The sequence below is a fragment of the Scomber japonicus genome, chromosome 9 (assembly GCF_027409825.1).
Source record: "Scomber japonicus isolate fScoJap1 chromosome 9, fScoJap1.pri, whole genome shotgun sequence".
Lineage (NCBI taxonomy): Eukaryota > Metazoa > Chordata > Actinopteri > Scombriformes > Scombridae > Scomber > Scomber japonicus.
The window spans coordinates 26,953,837-26,974,267 of NC_070586.1; the positions used below are offsets into that span (position 1 = coordinate 26,953,837).

General features: G+C 40.0%; 2 protein-coding genes across 2 annotated transcripts; both read right to left on the bottom strand.

Annotated features, from left to right (window-relative positions):
- Positions 1-359: 359 nt before the first annotated feature.
- Positions 360-15,392, bottom strand: gfpt1 (glutamine--fructose-6-phosphate transaminase 1). The gene is made up of 19 exons (XM_053324763.1): positions 15,342-15,392; positions 13,350-13,457; positions 12,674-12,781; positions 12,456-12,581; positions 11,528-11,586; positions 11,297-11,431; positions 11,147-11,208; positions 10,839-10,918; positions 10,647-10,755; positions 10,355-10,518; positions 9,071-9,166; positions 8,483-8,580; positions 8,154-8,274; positions 7,609-7,766; positions 4,970-5,084; positions 4,369-4,496; positions 3,803-3,970; positions 3,158-3,319; positions 360-2,167 (listed from the first exon to the last, which is right to left on the bottom strand). Exons 1-19 carry the CDS (start codon positions 15,346-15,348, stop codon positions 2,123-2,125), a joined length of 2,049 nt encoding a protein of 682 aa, XP_053180738.1. The 5' UTR covers positions 15,349-15,392; the 3' UTR covers positions 360-2,122.
- Positions 15,393-16,343: 951 nt separating this feature from the next.
- Positions 16,344-20,416, bottom strand: nfu1 (NFU1 iron-sulfur cluster scaffold homolog (S. cerevisiae)). Its single transcript, XM_053324768.1, has 8 exons — positions 20,353-20,416; positions 18,744-18,850; positions 18,526-18,661; positions 17,586-17,652; positions 17,375-17,492; positions 17,217-17,280; positions 16,930-17,104; positions 16,344-16,721 (listed from the first exon to the last, which is right to left on the bottom strand). The coding sequence occupies exons 1-8, from the start codon at positions 20,409-20,411 to the stop codon at positions 16,683-16,685; spliced, it is 765 nt and encodes a 254-aa protein (XP_053180743.1). The 5' UTR covers positions 20,412-20,416; the 3' UTR covers positions 16,344-16,682.
- Between the last annotated feature and the right edge of the window lie 15 nt (positions 20,417-20,431).

Here is a 20,431-nt window from a genome sequence, read left to right on the forward strand (position 1 = left end):
CATCATCCCTGCCACATCTGGCCAGTTTTATCACATCTACTGTCTCCACCATTGTGACTCTACGTGGATGCATCCGACCGGTACAGTCAATGTTACTGACTCTGACAGTTTACTCCACACAAGTACTTGGTATTGTTTGGGATCTGTCATTGCTCCTAAACAACCCCTGAATGTCTCACGTATCTTAACTCTTTGTATATAATGTACATAAAAAAAACAAATATCAAGAAATGTAAACTTTTAATAATATTCCAAATGCTTGTATATCTATTGATTTCCACTGGTATATTTTTATTTTTATTAAAGTAAGAGTGAAACATTAACCCTTGTCAATCAAATGAGCTCAGACACTTAAAGAGAAGTACTTGACACTTTATTGCATCAATTCCACTAATAAATAGTACCCCAGTAACTCAATGGATGTTGCTAGGATTCAGTGCAGTTGTCTCCAGTCAAGAAATAAAAGCCTGCTCATTTCTGTGGGTTACACGACTACCTGTAACCTCATCGTCCAGTTTTCAAAGCCTTTCACTTTTACACTAAGGAAAAGCTCAATGTTGGGAGAGGGGAGGTGTCTTGAAGTTAAGGCTTGATTGCAAAAGCAAAGTGTTTAACCTAAAATATGTGAAAGGTTACAAAAAAAACTGAACTGAAGCAGCTCCTCTATTTCTTCACTTCACAACTGTGTGTGAACATCGTCACTCATTCCTTGGCTTTTTGATAGACATTTGGGATCACAGAAAAACACAGCTGACATCTGACTATCTAAATAACATCTACATTATGACATAAAGCCATGTAACTGTGTATCTACCCTCTTAAAATCTGAAGCATCTTCATATAACAAAGTCTACCAGCATCAGTACCTGTTTGACTACAAAATAACATAAGATGAACATACAATATATATATATGTGTGTGTGTGTGTTTTGGTTTACAACTGCCAAAGCCATTGTAAAGATTTTTGGTTTGACAGGACATTTCATGACAGTAACATTCACATTTCAAATCAAAGAGTAACTTCAATAATATAAAATTCATTTTCCTTTAAGAAAACAAAATGTAACAAAAGAAAAGAAACAACAGCTACAAATGGTCCCAATATTGCGATTGAAGTAGTCATGGTGTCAGGGTGTGGGCTGGCAGCTGGGTGCAACTTCGACTTCAGTAAACTAACTTCATCTCACTTGAATTACTTCAGTTTAGTGTTTAAACTGGAGACAAGAGAACAGCAGTAAAGGTCTTCAGCTGTTTGGCAACAGAGATCAACATAAGAATTAAACTAACCTGTGCAGACAAAGCTTTAAGTAACAGTATGATTTACAGAAATGATACAAAAAAAAAGCAGAGTATAGCAACAAAAACAAAGTCTCACACTCTGGTGTTAGGCAGCTCAGTACATGAGGTTTAGTCCTGTTAACTGAGACCACCAAGATCAGAGTTAGAAACCTGTATAGTGTGTAATGTACACTGTAGGCAAGCTCAAGATTATTTTACACAACAGTGTATTCATGAGCTTTGGTGCAGATTACACACTTACGATGGTGCTCCTGCAGTAATTGGTGTGTACTAAAGGAGCCAATCCATCTGTGCTGCAATTATGACGAAGCTGAGACCTGTGGCTTGGAATGATTTAAGTGGAGTAAAGACACTTCAAATGATTAGCTGCCAAAGAAAAATATACTAAATAACTACAAATCATTGCACTAAAGGAAAAAAAAAAGAGCCAGTAAGGTCTTCAAAAGCTAACATCTGTTAGTCAACAACTCCCTGTGAGCTTGCACACTAGTTTTGAGCATAGATCAATGCCGGAAAGTTGCTACGGATTCACAAACACAGAGAAATGGAGATGTGTCGCTGCCAGCCCAGACCTTGCCACCACTGACACAATAACTTCTCTAGCAATAATATGACGAGAATGCCAAAGGTTTCTGAGAAAATAGACAATGAGATAGATAATATGTAACAGTGAGATACACAACTGTTGAGTTAAAGATTGCATTAAAAAGAGCCGTGACATGGGACACATGAACAGGACATTGTACTGTATGTGTATACAGATGCTCCCTCTCTGTCTGTACGTATGTCCGCCAGGCTTTCGTTAGTCGATGAGTGGTGCGGTTCACTCTACGGTCACAGACTTGGCCAGGTTTCTTGGACAGTCCACCTGTATTTACATAAAAAAAGATCATTTACCATATGACAGATAATAGTTATACAAAACTGTCTAACTATCATGTAGCACAATTTTTACAAAATCTCAAAAACTCTTTTAATGTGTGAGCCAGCTTGACAATGCTGCTCTTTAAATTCCTAAACTTCCTGGCCAGAGTGTCTTTCATCATTTAAACTTCACAGACGGTCATCCTTTAGAGCTTTAGAGAGTGTGGATGGAGATGTTTTCGCATAAATGTTTGCTTCTCTGTCAGGACGGCAAAGCAATATTGTGCAAGGGTGACTAGTATTCAAACTTTAAAACAATAGCTAACTTGGCTGTGCTGTCAGGACATCTCTCTGAAGTGAAGTGCTTTAAAACTAGCACCAACTAACATGTCATACTTCAGTTAAGCTGTTTACTTTGACATCATGACAATACAGAATACAGTAAAGTAGTACAGACAGTACGACTGCCAGGCCACTCCTGTTTTAATTGTAAGTTCGGTGTTTAAATGTATTGTGATGTTTTTAATGTTGAAGAAAAACAGGTTTGCTTATAATCAGATAATTATTTTCATCTCAGCAGCCAGCGTTAGAAAGTTTACATGCTTTGGCTAAAATTAAGTTACTAGTGAAAGTGAGAAAGGTAAGAGAATGATGTGCATGTATAAACACTGAATGTTGTTTATTTCTGGTGATGGTTCTCAGTGTCTGTCTGCACAGCGGTCCAAGGGTAAACTGCCAGATCATCACTGACACTGACTGTCTAAACACCTCTCTCCTATTTTGGACACTTTCCCTCTAAACTTCAAGATTTTCCTCAAAGTTGTCAGCTTCACTTAACTTGTATACTCTTGTTGTGATTTTCTTATTATGGCTCTCCACAAAGAGCCGTAAATGTAAAATATACAGGTGATGTGGAAAGTGTTTAGTTGGAGCGATGATTGCAGATGTAAATAGTGGAGCTGTTGGACTTGCGAGATGAAGCGAGCATACTTACGTCGTAACCACGGAGGACTGCCAGGTGGAAGGACAGCAGCTGCAGGGGGATGACGCTCAGGATGCCCTGCAGGCAGTCCACACAGTGAGGCACTTTGATGGTGCGGCTGGAGCTCTTGATGGTCTCATAATCATCTTTGTCACAGACCACGATGGGACGCCCCTGTGAGTCAAATAAAGAATTCACATTTCAAACATCTGTAAAAATGTGATCCTATACCAGCCCCTCTGCCCTACTGGATTTTCACACCTCTGAAACCCACATCTGCTGCACATTATTAACAGCAATGATGTCACGCTGGGCCAACCCCTCCCTTGTATTTATTGAGGTGAAGGATCAGAGGTGTGGCACAGACAGCACTGTGAAAATTAACCAAACATGCAAAATGTGCTTTGGTTACCACATGTTCAGAGTTTGAAGTGTTTGATATACTGTGAGACACTTCAAACCAAAAGAGCAAAAAAGTAGGAAACTTGCTAGGAAGTGTTCAAAAACTCCACAAGGGATATTATTAAATAGACTATGACATTTTAAAATTATTCATCTCTCCTTCAGGGACAAAATCTTTTTTGTTTTTGTGACAGCGACAAGTCATCTTATTATAGGTTAGCATTTGACTTTTAGGAGTGTGCATGCAGGTCTTACCTGTCGGGCGACAACTTGCTGTAGGGCGTTTTGACATTTGACGTAGGTGTGGTCTCTCATGATGATCATGATGACCGGCATGAGTTTATCCACCAGGGCCAGTGGACCGTGTTTCAGCTCTCCAGCCAGGATGCCCTCTGAATGCATGTACGTGATCTCCTTGATTTTCTATACGGGGCAGAAAAAAACCCACAGCTTTACAATGATCTGAGTCTATACTGTAGTTATTATGAATTACATTTCAGTTTACCGACATCTTTTTACTCATAAAACATACCTGAAGTCAACTTTTCACTTTCTGATATACAGAAAATGGCATTACAGTTAAAACTTCACTTTATTATCCAAAGGTACAGTCAGAGACATTTATGTGGAATATAACTCACTACAGAAACCAATTATTTCTGGCAGGAGTCTCTAGGAGTGAAATGTATGTTGCAATCTGGTGTTACTTACTCACTAATTACTGTACTTATTGCTAAAGAACAAGACTACAGCAGATTTATTAGTGCACAGAAAAAAAAAGTCAGACAAAGCTGTTCTAGTGGGAGGTTGTATTTGCTCACCAGTGCACCTTCCAGGCAGGTAGCATAATGGTAACCTCTGCCCATGATCAGCACACTCTTCTGCTGGTACAGCTCTGTTGCCAACTTCTGAATCTCATCATCCAAACTGAGGACCTCCTTAATCAGATCTAAAAAACATAACAGGAAGAAAAACAACAGATATGATTGAGGAATTTCTGAAAAGGAGTAATGAAAATCTGAAAATACTGTGCGTTGAATAAAATACTGCCTGTACAGTAATATGTTAGAACCTGGGCTGGACAGACTCATAATGTTGGGCAGGGAGCAGCAGTGTGGATACGACATTCTTCATTAGTTTACCATTAGGGGCATGCCATCATATGCTTTAAATCCTGAGAAGCATGCAAGGGCCTACAGCCAATAGCTAGTCCTCCTCTACTCTCTCTGTTCTTGTGATCCTTCTCGTATCACTTAGTTCCTTCCTCCAAGATGTTTGTTTGAAAAAAAACAATAAAAATGAAACAGGTTTTGGATGTGCTTGATTCTGCTATGAGCTGATTTTCCATCTCGATACATTCTAATCTCACGTGTGATCAGGATTTGCCTGGCCTAACCAGATATGCTGGAGGACTTTATTTACCTGGAAGCACCCTCAGGCCCTGAATTATCTCGCGGCGTCTGGGTTGCATGGAAATCCTGTCATCGCACATCAACAGCGCAAACATGATGAGGGCCACAAACTGGCTTGTGTAGGCCTGCAGAGCAACAAAGCAGAAAAGCAGACAGTATGTGTTATTAAAGTTACAATGCACAGACTCCTTCACTGTTAGATTTGCTTCATTGTTTTGACCTAAATATCTTTTATCCTATTAAGTGGTCATATTTCATTGTCCACTTACAAAGAAAAAAGCTGCTAGTGCCCGATGACACATATGAATGAAGAAATTGCAACTAAACTGCAACTGGATGTGACCCGATACTGTAACTTGCAACTTAATACTGAAAAAAAAAATAGAGTAACCAGTTCCTGACTTAAGCTTTTCTTTCAGTAGAGTTTGTGAAAGCCGTGCTTCTTGTCTGCCTGCTTTGATAGAAAACTTTGTCCCGCTAATAATCTGCACCAGATGATGAGAGAAGGAAGGAGAGGTGGGTTTTTAGTAAATGCCAAGCAGCATTAAAATTCATGCAGCAGAGCTCAAACAAACCAGTGCTCATCCTGGAAAACTTGGTGAACACACACATCATCACATCAGAGAGCATATTCTCTGATCATTCTGGAAATATCACGCTCACAACCTCAGCACATCTAAGGTCTGATGCCTGCCGTCATCACTGCCCACCCTCTTTCTGGTCCTTCATCTCCTAGCACGTTTGGAGGCTCTCCATGCCTATTTGGGCGATTTAATCAGTGTTCAAGTGAGGCCAAGTCATTTCACGGGACCCTCCGGACTCAGAAATGCCAGTGTGTAGGGCCAAGAAAATAGCTGTAAAACCTTTACACTGTTTTTTTCCCCCCTGACAGCACGCTAACCACGATCCCTCAGAACTCTTGACGGTCTGTGCAGTCGGCTCAGATGTGGCAACATGTTCCACATAGTAAACTGTTGTGTTTTTCTGTGTTCATGTCACCAACTTTTTAGTGTGCAATGCAGTGTGTTGCATGCAGAAATGTTACCATAGAAAGATGGCCACCCTGAAATACAGCTGAAACATGAGCACGCTTCTCTCAAGAGAGTTGTGGACTAGACAAGCTTGTGCCTTTTAACCCTCTAAGTTCCACCTGGATGGTAAATCATAAAGGCGGTCTTCCACTGTGTGTCTGTTGACCTGCCAACACGATTTGCTTTTTGATAGCATCAAAGTATTTTGCCTCAAACTTTGGAAAAACCCTTTCCATAAATCTTGAGTATGATCCCAAAATTTGGAAAGAGGTTCATTTCTCTTTTCCAGTGAAGAAATAAGATCAAATTAGCATAAGACAGAGAAAATAGAGGCGGAGAAATCATTTAGCAGTTGGGTGTGATACATGTTCTCCAGTGATTTGGTGGGCTAGGTTGAGCAGCATTTGGTTGGGCTGGGTGTGTGGCTCAGCCAGCCAAGCAGTAAATGATGGCGTCTCCGAGGCGTGCTCTGGGGCTTTGGAGCAGCACAAAAGCCCCTGAGCCAAGCTCAAAGGCTGGGCCAGGGAGAGACCTACTCCACTCTCTCTGCCTGTGCACTCTAACTTGACAGAGGCTCCACTTCTTCAGGTCCAAACTAGCAAATCCTTTTGGTTTAGAGAAGTGGGGGGTGGTTGGAGGTGAGGCTGAAAACCACTGATCCTGACTTTACATAAGTTGAGATGAGAATATCAGGCTTCTTCAGCCCCCCTCTTGGGATCAGAATGGAGGATGAAAATCAGCTTCCAAGAGGTGGGACCAGACAGACAATGGAGTTTTCATCTGGGTTTCATTCAGTGTCAGTGGGCGTTGGGTTCATTTAGGAGATGATGTAACAAATTGGTGTACAGTTGCTTCAAGCTCAGTGTCAGCTCACCCAAAATATAGAAAGCTACAGTTTCCACTGAGTCAGGCTCCATCTATACATGCAAGTTGCCTCTTTTGCTAAGATTTGATGTGAGGTATACCTGCTAAGTGTAAACGGAAACATTGCAGTTCTCATGCACAAATTTTAGTGACAAAATAAAAGCTGACCCACTGGTGAGAAAATAGCTCTGTGGTGCTTACTGAGCTTCAGTATCGATTAGCTACTCTCCTGTATATACACATCTCCTTCACTTGAGCCGTAACCAACATTCTGTCTTTCCCGCCAGTACTGGCATGCATCCTTTTAGTGAGGAGTTAGACCATTGGCAGGCGTGCTTTCATTAAAACTTATAATTTATGGCAAAAGACTTTTTTTAGTGTATTTTTAGTGGCTTTAACCTGGACATCCATTCCAGTTTATACATTGGTATGAATTTATTACCTTTAATCAAGGTACTACACAGACCAACATTAAATTTCCCCACGATGCTAAAATCTGTGACAGAAAGTTGAAAAAGCACCAACTAACTCTGTTCATCTGGATCACTAATACAACCTGACCCATTAAGATATTTAAGACCACAAATTTTCTCCCCAGCAACGGAAACTCTTCATATTAGAAGACGATGATGATGATGATAAGTGTATTGTTTAAATTTGTTTTATGGTGAAAACATTACGGGTTGTAACATCTACACTGTAGGTCATCAAAGAGCTGAGAGAGCAAACCCAAACTGCGGCCATCATGGCTCACCTTGGTGCTGGCCACTCCAATTTCTGGCCCGGCATTGATGTGGACTCCGCAGTCAGTCTCCCTGGAGATGGAGCTGCCAACTGTGTTGGTGACTCCCACAGTCAGAGCCCCTCTCTCCTTACAGTAACGCAGGGCCATTAGGCTGTCAGCAGTCTCCCCTGAAGGGTTGGCAATAACGGAAAGAAACAACAGTTTATGCATTGTGACAATTAAATTATGCTGACATATTAGTTTGTTGGGAAATAGCGTTTGCACTATACATGACCCTGATTTGAAACAGCTTCACAAAAAAAAACACAGGGCGCGCCACAGAAATATTGCAATCATCACACGCACACAAATATTTACTAGGCTACAACAGAGCAGTTTAGATACAGAAGCATCAACTGCACAGCAGAAATTTTACTTAACAGTCTAATAAAACTCAAGCAGAGCACAGGGAAAACATAAATGAGGAAGATCCAGAGTGGCTTCCTGGGATGGAAAGTGGAGGACAAATCGGGAATGTGCACTAGATCAAGTCCAGATGGCACTGGTCTCCCCACCTGACTGGCTGATAAAGAAGCAGACGTCGTCTCGGAAGACGGGCGTGTTCCTGTCCAGGAAGTCACTGGCCAGCTCCACCATGACAGGCAGCTCGGTTAGTTCCTCCAGGACCTGGCGGGTCTGGGAAAGCAACAGAGAACTGCTCAGCATCACTCTCTTAAAACAAACCAGTCGAGCCGAGAGTGTGCCAGTGTGCAAACCTCGCACCTGTGTCTACAATACAGACTTCCTACTAGTCTGATGGATCCAACGTGGACGGCAAATAAGACACGTTTCGAGGATGTTGATTTTTTTTTTGTGTGTGTGTGTTTGGTTAGTAGCTACTCACCGCTACCCCAGCATGGTAGCTGGTGCCGCAGGCAATAAGGATAAGTCTCCGACACCTCTGGATCTCTTTGATGTGGTCCTTCAGTCCACCAAGTATCACTAAAAAACCAAACAGCCAATACATCATCATCAGTTTCCACCTTGTTAAAAATAGACAACAAAGATCCCATGAGAATGCTGAGAAAGAATAGCGGTTACTCACAAGGCCTTTCTTTATGTATTGTGTTTTCACATGTATGCAACTCTGGTATGTTTAGGCATGCACAATGATTAAAAAAAACTCTTTAAAACTATTGGATTACTATTTTGACATGCAGTGTTGTGTGAGCAATACAAATAATCAAGGTCCTAATGTGCTTTTCCTTTTTGGAAATCCTGTTTTTGAGCAAAATGCATAAAATGGAAAGACAAGAACAATAAGAGCAACTGTTTGCACTTTTAGCTGCAATTTAAATCTTTGCAATCCCACAGTTATGACGGTATAAAAACTGAATGCAATTAATGGGGACAGAGTGGAAAATAGTGTGCTCATAAGCTGTGTTAATGCATCAACACTCCACTGAGACAATGATTGGGACACCTCTCTCACCTGTGTTGTCATCAAAGTTGATTCTTCCTCTCATGGTGTTGACCACAGACTCTGGCTGCTCAAAGATCTCCTTCTGCATGAAGGAGCTGTAGTTGCCTGGAAGAGGAGGATCAGAAATAAGGGAGGGAACATATCCAACGCTAGTAAAAGAAGGTAAATGCCTCTTAAGAACAGTGATGGACTTTTTATAAAGTGAGAGCCCACATGAGGCGGTCTAAGAAGGGTTATGTTGACACACATTAAAGTTCCTGAAAATGCAAACCGCAGTGTCCTGGGGGTGCAAGAGTAATCTTTACAACATTTCACTGATAACAAGCTTTCCTAAGAATGAAAGGAGTTAGTACTTTATCTTTTTTGTTGCTTTATTAACATCTTCAGACAACCAGGGTAAGCCACATCTTTCAAAGGCAAACAAACATAAGACATCAGGGAGATTGGGTTTTTCCATCAATAACAAACTGTGACACTGAAATATGCGGGCGCTTTTTGGCCTTTTTCTGACAGCAATCTGGGTCATGCGAATTAGGTTATTCAGCAGAAAGGCTCCAGAAACTGAGACAGAGGAGAGAGGCTGAGTAATGACAGGACCACAAAGGAATGTCAAATCCAGCCAACATCAGCTTACCTCTGCCCTCTGCTGGACAACTAAGAAAGAGCAAGTGAGGGAAAGGGACATAAAAAAAACAAGACTCACTAGAGCAGTCCTGAAGTTATTTTAAATGACAGTGCTTCAAGGGTATTTGTGAGTTTTCATATTGGGGGAACAAAGTCCTTTTTATAAACAGGCTGCCAGAAACATTTTTTAAAATGTAACCAGTTTAGTCCCTAAAATTAGGGGTATATATATAAAATGTCAAACAAATCCTACACTGTTTATCCTCACTGTCAAATGACAGCTGTACTGTATACATTTCACATTTGTTCTCTCTTTTTAATGTTCTACTACATACAAACTGCCCGGTATCTTAACCCTAATAAAGAGGGAGGCTGAGGGGGGTACAGCTAATGGTACTGGGTTGCAGGAGTCACTTTGATGACTTCCCTGGGGGTGTAAGTGATGTGGCAGGGTTGTAACTACCTGGATAATATCTGCCAAAGCCTCAAGGCTGAAGGTTAAAAGCCTCATCAGCTATATAACCTGTGTCATAGTACAACTGGGGAAATAATAACAGGGTTCTGGACAAATTATAGGGCAGTGGTACTAGTGAGTTATTTACAAATGCAGCCAGAGGTAATTTATGGTGGGTAAAAAATGAACAGAACAAAGTCTGACCCTCCACTCACCCTTCATGATCTGCTGCAGCTCCATCTGCAGGGTCTGGATGGCCCGGGCTGGGTAGTCTCCAGCCCTCCGTTTTATCCTATGGATGGACAGCCGGCCTTCCATTACAGCAGCCACATCGTCGTCTTCGAGGAAGATCACCCGGTTTGTGTGCTCGATCACTGCGCTGCCGGAACGAAAGCAACAGACCAAAAACTATATTTGTTTGATTTTGAGACGAATATAAGCTGGGTAGTGTTTCATGGTGGCCTGAAGCAGAAAAGGCATCTGTAAAAGACACAGCTGTGTGCTTACCTTGCATCAGAAGCAAAGTAGTACTCCACAGCTTTCTCATCCACAGGGAACAGGCAGGTGTCCTGGTCTGTCCTGGGAAGGGCGCCACAGCTCTTCTTCTCTTTAGCAGCTGAGGAATTTTAAAAAGTCTCAGTCCTGCTGATCCAATCACATATAGGCAAATTGGACTTAAAAAGAGAAATATGAACTCACAGGAGCGGTAGAGCACAGGGATGTGATCTGAGGATAGCTTGTGAACACTTCGCACTCCAATCAGCAGAGGACTTCCCCTCCTGTATAAAAACAACCTCTTACAAAAATATACAAATCTCTACATGCAGCAGATTATGTATGAAATGCATCAGCTAGTAAAAGTGCAAAAACTACAAACAGATCATTTAAGAAAACATTTATTTACATTATGTTTATTATCTTTGAGTGATTTATTTGAAGACTTTTTGACAGTCAACAACCCTGGATCTAAAATTAATAACAGTTTGACAGGATCAGATATAGTGTACCTTGTGCCAACTGCCTCTCCAGGGTAATGGACACTCTTGAAGACCAGGGCAAACGCTCCTTCCTGTCAGAGGGAAGAACAAACAAATCAGAGAGGCTCTTCTATCTGCCGATCATTTTATGAGCAGTAGTGCATGTGAGCGAGCCCTTACAAGCTGCTGGGTCACCCGTTCCACTAGTGTGGAAAAGCTGATGTCGTCATTCTCCCGGTTGTCGTACATGTACTTAACAAGTTTGGCGATTGTCTCTGTGTCAGTCTCTGATTCAAACTCATAGCCTTTGCTCTCCTGTAGAGACGGAGCGAGAGGGAGAGAGTAAATGCTTGAGTATGTCATGAATGAGGATAATGAAAATTACTTGCAGATGAAAAAATGTCTGCTCACCAGGAATTTCCTCAAGTCTTTGTAGTTGGTAATAATACCATTGTGAATGACAATGAATTCTGCAGAAGAGGAAAAAGAAATCATGCACCTTGAGTCAAAAGACAAAAAATAATGTACAGTTATAGGATAACTAACTTTGACAATACAGATTACAGAAAATGCTCCAATAAGGAAACCAAAATAAAAATTGGGGCTGTCAAAATGAACGCGTTAATAGCATGTTAGCATGCAAATTTATTTAATGGAGTTATTTTTTGTGCACGTTGTGTTTGACCCTTATCCTGGCCGGCAGTTTGAAAATAAGGAAGCGATGCAGCAGTAAAGTTTTGAATAACAAGCAGAAATGGATAAAGAGAAGACTCTCATGAACAGCAAATTTAGCTCCAAAGCCCTGCAAGATGTTTTGTCCACAAGACCAAAGTTATTTACATTACGGAGTATGTTGAGTCTCAAATACCTGTCACTGATACAGAGCCTTCTTCCTGCTCAACAAAGGTAGGTGTGTGTGTGTGTGAGAATGTGTGTGAGCATGTGTGTGTGAGTGAGGAAGAGAGAGACAGTGAGACTGTGTACGTGAACAGGTGAGTGAACATAACTAGTTCCTAACTGATATACTGACTGATGGAGCATACAGTATTTCATTGCTCATTGTTTAAATATTAATAAATATACATTTGCAGAATGCAAGCATATGTGTCCTCTTCCATGTTAATAAGAGTATTGACAATCATGACAATCATGCTATTAAATATTTAAATCGATTGACACCCCTAATAAAACATATTTGAGCCTATTTGGTTACAAAAGTCTGAACAAACTGTAGGTGAAAGGTATTTCCAGTTCAACAAATACTGATAAAAGTAAAACCTCAAGCTGCGTGCAGTAAATTCACTTTAAATTTAGATTTCCTGTTGTCAACACCACTGACCATTTGTCTTGTCAGATCTATGTGGATGGCTGTTAACTGGGCTTGGCACACCGTGGGTGGCCCAGCGGGTGTGAGCAATGCCGAGGTGAACATCAAACTCCACATCCAAGTCCATATCCTCTTGTTCTACAAACAAACACAACACACAGAATACTCAGTATAATAAATGTACCAAAGATTACAGATGAGAAATCCAGAATTCATATGTTAATGCTCACTGTTGATCTCCTCATCAAGAGCCTTCACTTTTCCACGTTGCTTGATAAGTTGGATACTCTTGGCATTTGACTCCCAGTCCTTGCCATTACCGGCATCGATTCCCACACCTAAAAGCAAAACAAATACAACATAAAAATCAGAAACTGCATGAAAATTAAGTTCCAACAGGTTATGAAAATCATACATTTTCAGTTTTCTTTCGCTACTGTTCCTCCCACTCTGAAATCCTCCCTTATGGTGTTTTCTTCATTTTGCAAATGATATCCTGTTTCTCTGTCCCCACAAACTCTCATGTCAGAGGAGAACTCCAACACAAGAAGCTGAATATCCTTCAGAGCTGAACAAAATGCAAATGCACTTAATTTACAGTAAATTACAGCTGCATTAGTCGTGCAGTATGTGTAACCTAGCAACATGGTAATGGTTCTTCAATAATTCACAGAAAACATTAGTCTTGCTTTGTGTTCCTAGCTCATGAGAACAGCAAAAACAACAACACACTATTATTTTACTGCACTCATGTTATATTGGCCAGACCGTAGATACCAGCAGCTACTTTGTGGCATTATCAGACTAACTGTCCTGTGGGGAGACAGTAAGGGGTCAGTGAAGGAAAGACGCCTGATAAACAAGCCAGAGCATGTTGGTGATATTAGCCCTTTCCATCTCTCTCACCGGCAGAGTCGTAGCCTCTGTACTCCAGACGTCGCAGGCCTTTGAGGAGGATCTCAAGGATCTCACGGCGAGTCTTCGGCACATGGTAGTTGAGATAGGCAAATATTCCTAGGGAGCAGAAGAAAATGTGAAGATTCAGAGCTGTGAAAATGTGCATCCATGTAACAGTGTTACTGTTCTGCTGTTGACTTTCATATGTACCACTGTAAAGGAATTACAATGACTGAGGTTGGGTAATATGGCTAAATCTATATTACAACATTTATTTTTCCAGTTGCATATAATCCCGTATTATTCATTAGACCACATCCTCCTCACATGTAAAAAACCTCTTTGTTCAATTTTTAATCCAATTTTATAAAAACAAATATAATAAAATCATAATGGTATGATATAATACCACCAAAGGTCAGTATAGAGAATACACTACTAAAATTTAAAATTTCTGACCAGCCCCTAACAACAATAGTAGGTATAATGATGGCTGCTGATCAATAATAATTTCAAGCATTACTCACTGCCAGCCTGTTTATATGTGTCAGGTGAAAAAACTAATGGGTTGAAAACCAGTCTTACAGGATAGGTAACGTAATGGAAAAACATATTGTTGTTATGTCTGAGCAGCAAGACCTGCTTAGAAACAATGGAGTTTATCTCTACGCCCTGAATTTCGCAAGCTGATATCTCCTGCCGAGTGTGAGGGCAAGAGAGGGAACAAAAGAAAAACTCTCAACCAAGAGTTTTGGTGATGATGCTATGACTGAACGTGGCAACAATCTTGGCAATAATGTGCTTATCATTTAAGTGTTTGCAGAGTCAATGTACAAATCAGGTTGAGATTTGTTTGGGCATGATAACAAAAAACAACTCAAAAACTAATATGTTGCAATCACAGGCCAAAGTAAATCATCTTAGTCACAAATCCAAACAATACCCATGAGTTCTTTCATATTTGGTATCTACAGCGTCTCCAGTAACTAACTCACACTGACAGTTGTGTTACCTTGACAGACCTAATGGGATACATAAAATGCAGCCCTGTTAGATGGCTAAACACTGACAGATAAATGCAAATGTGGAGCCAGAGGGCTGCCAGGTTCAACAGAGCATTCATTCAGCACAGCGGCTGATGGAAATAGGCAGTGAGGGAAACATGGCCAAAGGAAAGTGCTGCAGTAAAGGAGTAACATTATAAGACCTACATTTGCTTGAGGAAAAGGTTTAACAAGAGTCAAAATTAACCTAAATTGGCCCTGACATCTGTTTTGGTATCTTAAATAAACCAAATAGTCTGTCTGGTGCTCTCAGAGATTGTAGTGACAGCGATGGGAGACGGAAAAGCACCTCTTATCGGTCACAGACTCAGTATCAGACAGTGACAGATCAAGTGAAGCATCTCTACTGCATTTCCCATGCTGATAACCAAATATATCACCCCCACCCCCCTTACCTCTAATCACAGTGTGACAGCTCTGGTACGACTGTATCCAATTCATCGCCTCTATTCATGCTTTCATGTTTGATAAGCGTGTCAACTATTTTAATGGCAACATGGACTCGTAACTACTTCAGCATTTAGATAAGAAAAAAACACAGTGACAAAGATGTGGTGGAAAGTTACGCGATGGGCGTAATATCGTTAGCTGTCTGGCGTTAGCAGGAAGACAACGGGTCATTATTTTAACCTTACATCCAGATATCGACTTGTCGTTTGACACTCTTAATCTCAAAACACAAGGACAGCATGTACAGTACAAGTGAAACATCGCTTGGTTTACACTTATCCAGCTAACAGCATCAGCAGCACCAGCAGCTCATGTCTGCTAACTCCAGTTAGCCACCCCTAGCTAATTTCAAATGATTTGCGCTCTCAGTCAAACATTAACGATACTGTTAGTGTTTTAAATGTAACGTATTCGCTGTTCTGGTAGGCGAAGAATAAAATACAATTTACGCTTAATCATATAAATGTAGAATTAATGGAGCACTCACCACACATGTCTACAGTTTGGCTGCCAGTTAACGCCTGTCACTTAAGCTTCGCCCCTTTCTGAGTCCACTGAATCAGAGCCAACCGCCTCTCTCCATGGCGCCATCTGGTTGGTCGAGCTGCCTGTCAATCAAGCTGCATTTAATAACGTAGGTAGCTCTGACGTGGCATCAGGATGCAGATCCGTGAGCAAGACAGTCGAGTAGTCAGCAGATCCACATCCTGCTGCCATCCAGCTGCGCACGTAAAATAAACATCACGGCACAATCACAGACCTGTGCTCTTTACCCACTGCAGATGAATACACAGTATAGTAAAACAACGCACTGTCTATTGATTTATTCATAGCAGAGACTTTAGGCTGTTTGGATTTGGTGTGTCCACATACATGGTCCCTCCCAAAGAGAACATTAGTAATTTTGTGTTCCTCCAGCGTAGAGATTTAGATAATTAATAATTCCTATTATTATTTTCTTTGTTGTGTGTTCCATGTCACTGATATTGTAGCACTTTGAGTTTCACTATGAATGAAAAGTGTGGTACAAAGTAAATGTATTATTATTAAATGCCCTATAGAACACTATAGTTGCTTTCAATGTCACCAGGATTTACTAGGAAATACTGAAGTCCTCCAGCACAACCCACACAATCATGGCACTTTTATTAATTTAATATATATTTCAAAGCAATCTCTACCAGTCAGGTATGTAAATGGTGGAGAATACTGAATCTATGTTAATTTTCATTTTTAATATTTATGATTTCTACACTCAAAATTTAAGATATTTTACATTTTACACAGTAGTCTATTGAAATAGCACCATGAGCCTATAAAATGTGCTCTAAAGCAACATAATTCTATAAGTGTTTTTTAGATGCAAATCTTTTATGTTTGCTCTGGGTGTAGCTTGTAAGGATCATGATTATGTAACATTAAGCACATACGTGATTCTCACCTTATCTCAAAAGAATAAACTGTTGGATTACGTAGAACACATAGTTGCAAAATACTTCAATAAACTTTATTTATATACATACAGTATGTTTTTAAGCCTGAAAGCTGCTCTGACTAGTGACTGATACAGAAAGGTTTGAAATAATAAATACAATTTATTTCAGCTCTACATACATCAGTTTCTATGACCGAGCTCTTCTGAAATATTGCCAGTGAGCAAAAAACAAATACCAAAATCAGTGATGACATCTGAATGATGATGATGACGATAATGAGTACTCCCACACCGATAAGCTAAATACCAGGCAGAAAGATGCTATTTTAATTGCACCTATGGCTTGGCCAGGGTGGGGAGGAATGTGTAAATGTGGTTCTGGTTTCAGTGTAATTAGACTTGAGCAACCTCCTCTTCCTCCTCATCCTTCACCTGTGGAAATGGAAAAACATAGAAATATTTATTTAAAATGTCAAGTTTCACCAGAGCACATCTTCTTTTATGCATTTTTGTTTTGTTGCTCAGTGTGCTGAATGTGTGAATTTAAAGATGCAGATTTTCATTTATCTTAATAAAAAAAGAAGTAAGAAGTGTACACCACTGTAACTACATTAAGCACACTTTTGGCAGGAGAACAAACCTGCTCCACTGATTCAACTTCAGGGACGTAAAACTGCAACATGTTTTGGATCCCACTCTTCAAAGTAACAATGGAACTGGGACAGCTGGTACAGGAGCCCTGCAGCTTCACTTTAACAACACCATCTTCAAACCCCCGATACACAACATCACCTCCATCATCCTGCACTGTTGGCCTGGGGGAAAACAACAGCAATAAGTGTGGACAACGGACAGAATGACAGAGCAACAGGGACTAAACCAGATATTATAATATGTCTTAACAACCATCCCAAAAACAGCAGCTACCTTATTCGAGTATCCAAAAGTTCTTTGATCATAGCAACTACTTCATCATCATCATCTGACGGTGCTGAAAATAAAAGTGGAGACATTCATGAACAGCTGGTCTTAAGTGTTTTTGTCTGTTTAAAGTTTGTGTCATACACAGCTGGTTGAATTCCTACCTGTATCTGCACTAGGTTTGCTGTCCTCATTGACTATAGGAAGTCCAGAGGTGAAAAAGTCCATAATGGCAGCAAAGACATCAGGCTTGATTACCTTCCATTCCATATTTTCATCAGACTAAATGTAGAGAGAGAAAGATAACAAGCACTTAAAACAATGAGATTACATTATGTCACACAGTGCTGGTCATTAAACTGGATCTGGTTTTACCCTTGTTATGGTGATAAAGTCGGGGCCCAGGAAGACACTCTTCACACCATCAATCCTAAACAGCTGTCTAAAGACAATACAGAACATTACTTGGTTAGTTCATTAATGATAATGGCATGATAAAAAAAATATTACAGACAAAATCAATAGATGGATATAGAATGGATATTATGCTTTAAAAAAGTACACATACATGTTTAGAATTTGACACATTGCAACAGGAGTCATTAAAACTTAATTATATGTGAACATAAATAAACATAAATAAGACTAGATTAAAATAATGCATTGTCCATCTTTGGCCCATATGGTAGTTCATAAAAATGCTCATACATGCAAGCGCACACACACACACACACACACACACACACACACACACACACACACACACACACACACACACACACACACACACACACACACACACACACACGCACACGCACACACACACAGCACTTCAAGTAAAGAGATTAAAATTGAGTCACTAAGAATGTGATTCAATAATTGCTCATGTGATAAGATAAACAGCTGAACTACTGTTTAAAAGCTATGTAACATATTATCATATGTCATGAGCACTTACAGTATTTCAGGTCAGACCTATTAAATCTAATTATCTTAAACTCAAACAGATGTAAAAGACAAGCAAACACACATTCAATGCCTCACTGAAAGCATGAATTGCAAGAGAATAACAGAATCAAATCAGGCTTTGAAAGACACACAAGGTTTCACACAATTATGGGTTGGATCATATAAAATGTGCCCAGTTTTAGAGATTCAATGACATTCTGAGCAACACATTGAAGTCTTACTACAGTGTCCTTTGGTTTACAAGTGTTAAAACTTCTTTTGTGTGTGGAAATGTCCAACAGTGGCCAATTTTATTATTTATATTATCCTGCTGTGAAAAAGTCTTGTCAAAAGTCAAATCACATACCTGGCTAAAGGTGAGCAGTACGCATCACGAGGGCCAGCAAAATTCATAGTTCCTTCCTCAAGAACTATGCGACCGGGCAGAAACTTTAGGCTGTTTGGATTTGGTGTGTCCTGTGTCTGCACAAACATGGTCCTTCCTGCAAAGAGTACAGAAACATAAGTCATTATAATGTGTTTCTTCAACATAAAGGTACAGAAGAGTGCTACGGGAATACACACCAGGGACAACCAAATGGGGGTTCTGTGGCCATGGGCTTTTGACTCCAGTGTTATGTGAAAGCCAGTGCAATCTGGAGCTCTGATATCCACTGCCAGCAAGACTGACACTGCAAAGAAGAGACAGATTCATAAAGTTATTACAGTAAAAATCACACTTTATTTGTACATACATGCTGCTAAATAAATCTGAATATTTACTTGGGAATGTGGCAGTAACTGGTACAAATAATCTAATCTTTTAAAACCCCTTTCCTGCGCAATGTTCATACACAGGAGTAACAATGGGCGATACATCACACCATGTTATATATTATAATGTGTCTTGTCCTTGTCAAGAACGATGCTCATTCACATCTGCATTTGATTGTAATACTGATTAACTTTAGTTTTATATCGCTTTTACAGGCATAATGCAGGGTATTGTGACTATTGGATTTTAAACGCATTGAGATACAAAATATATAGAACACAATGAGGAATGGAAAATAAGTATTAACCCCTCTCTTTAATTGCTTTACAACTTTGAATCACAATGGACTAGTTCAATTTCCTTGATATGTATCATAGGGAAAAGACTGTAGTACATAATGACACTATGGTCTCAATGACTGATCACTGTTGTAGCCAACTGTTATCAGAAGTCACATAAATAATAATATGGTCATAATGAAGATGTGATTAATTAATGTGGATTAAATATTTGTATTTGGAAGTTCCTAGTAAGTACATTTCCTATCAAAGACTATGGCTGTGTCTGAAATCAGTGGCAAGAGTTTTACTTGCAATGGGTTAGGGTGTTTTTATATTGATGTATTGGTACTTTTACAAAAGTAAAGGATCTGAGTACTTATACCACAAGTTAAAGGCCACAACTAGTTCAATTTGTGGACTTAGGAGTGGTGTAAATGATGCACTCAATTAAACGAAGCTGAAGTTATTTTCTGATTCTGAGTTAAGGGAAACATGAATACTGATGTTTTAGGCACCAGTTACCCTCAAGAAAAAGTTTTATACGTCGTAGCACGGCCCTTCATTAAACTTACTTTCAGATTTGCGAAATTTGTATTTTGCTTAATACACAAAGAAAAATAGCCATTGTTTGCTTTTGTGGTGAAATCGCCTTTCGCCCCCTGATTTCATGAGCACAATAAAAGGTTTCACAGATCTGACTGGGTTTAAACAGCTATGGCTGTGATGCCTAACACTCTGTCACGGGTGTAAATGGTCAAAGAAGAAATCAGCCGCTAAATACAATTACTTATGGTCCCATTAACACCCAATCGGAAGCTGACTTCAGTATCGTTCAACTCATTTGATTTATTTTAGTGCTTCATTTTTGCACAATTTATATATTTGTACAATTGCCCAAAATATGCAATTAAATGGTTATTTCTGTTTATCATGTAAAAAGGCTTAAGATCCAGACTGTGATCCAAAGAGTTACAACAAATAGACGAGGCAGCCTCATCTAATCAGGCTGCGTCACTGCATGACTTAGCCGGCTCGTCGCTAATTGTTAACGTCAACCGGTACTTATGAAGCCAATACATAAATGTGAGCAAAGTGAGAAGATATGGCATCCTCATAACTTAAAAACAGGTACACTTACGGTCGCGAAAGTCTTGCTGAAATACCCAACAACCTGCCGACCTGTCTGTACGTCGCCATGTTTGTTATGGTTATCTAAA

Bases quoted from the DNA above. Each gene is read 5' to 3' on its own strand.
- gfpt1 (XM_053324763.1), bottom strand. The intron at 10,519-10,646 runs GTAAGCACACAG...TCGTTCCGGCAG, and splicing joins TACTTTGCTTCTGATGCAAG to CGCAGTGATCGAGCACACAA. The intron at 5,085-7,608 runs GTGAGCCATGAT...GTTGCTCTGCAG, and splicing joins TTGGAGTGGCCAGCACCAAG to GCCTACACAAGCCAGTTTGT.
- nfu1 (XM_053324768.1), bottom strand. From the start codon at position 20,411: ATGGCGACGTACAGACAGGTCGGCAGGTTGTTGGGTATTTCAGCAAGA. The intron at 18,851-20,352 runs GTAAGTGTACCT...TCTTCTTTGCAG, and splicing joins TCAGCAAGACTTTCGCGACC to TGTCAGTCTTGCTGGCAGTG. The intron at 18,662-18,743 runs GTGTGTATTCCC...TACTCTTTGCAG, and splicing joins CCCCCATTTGGTTGTCCCTG to GAAGGACCATGTTTGTGCAG.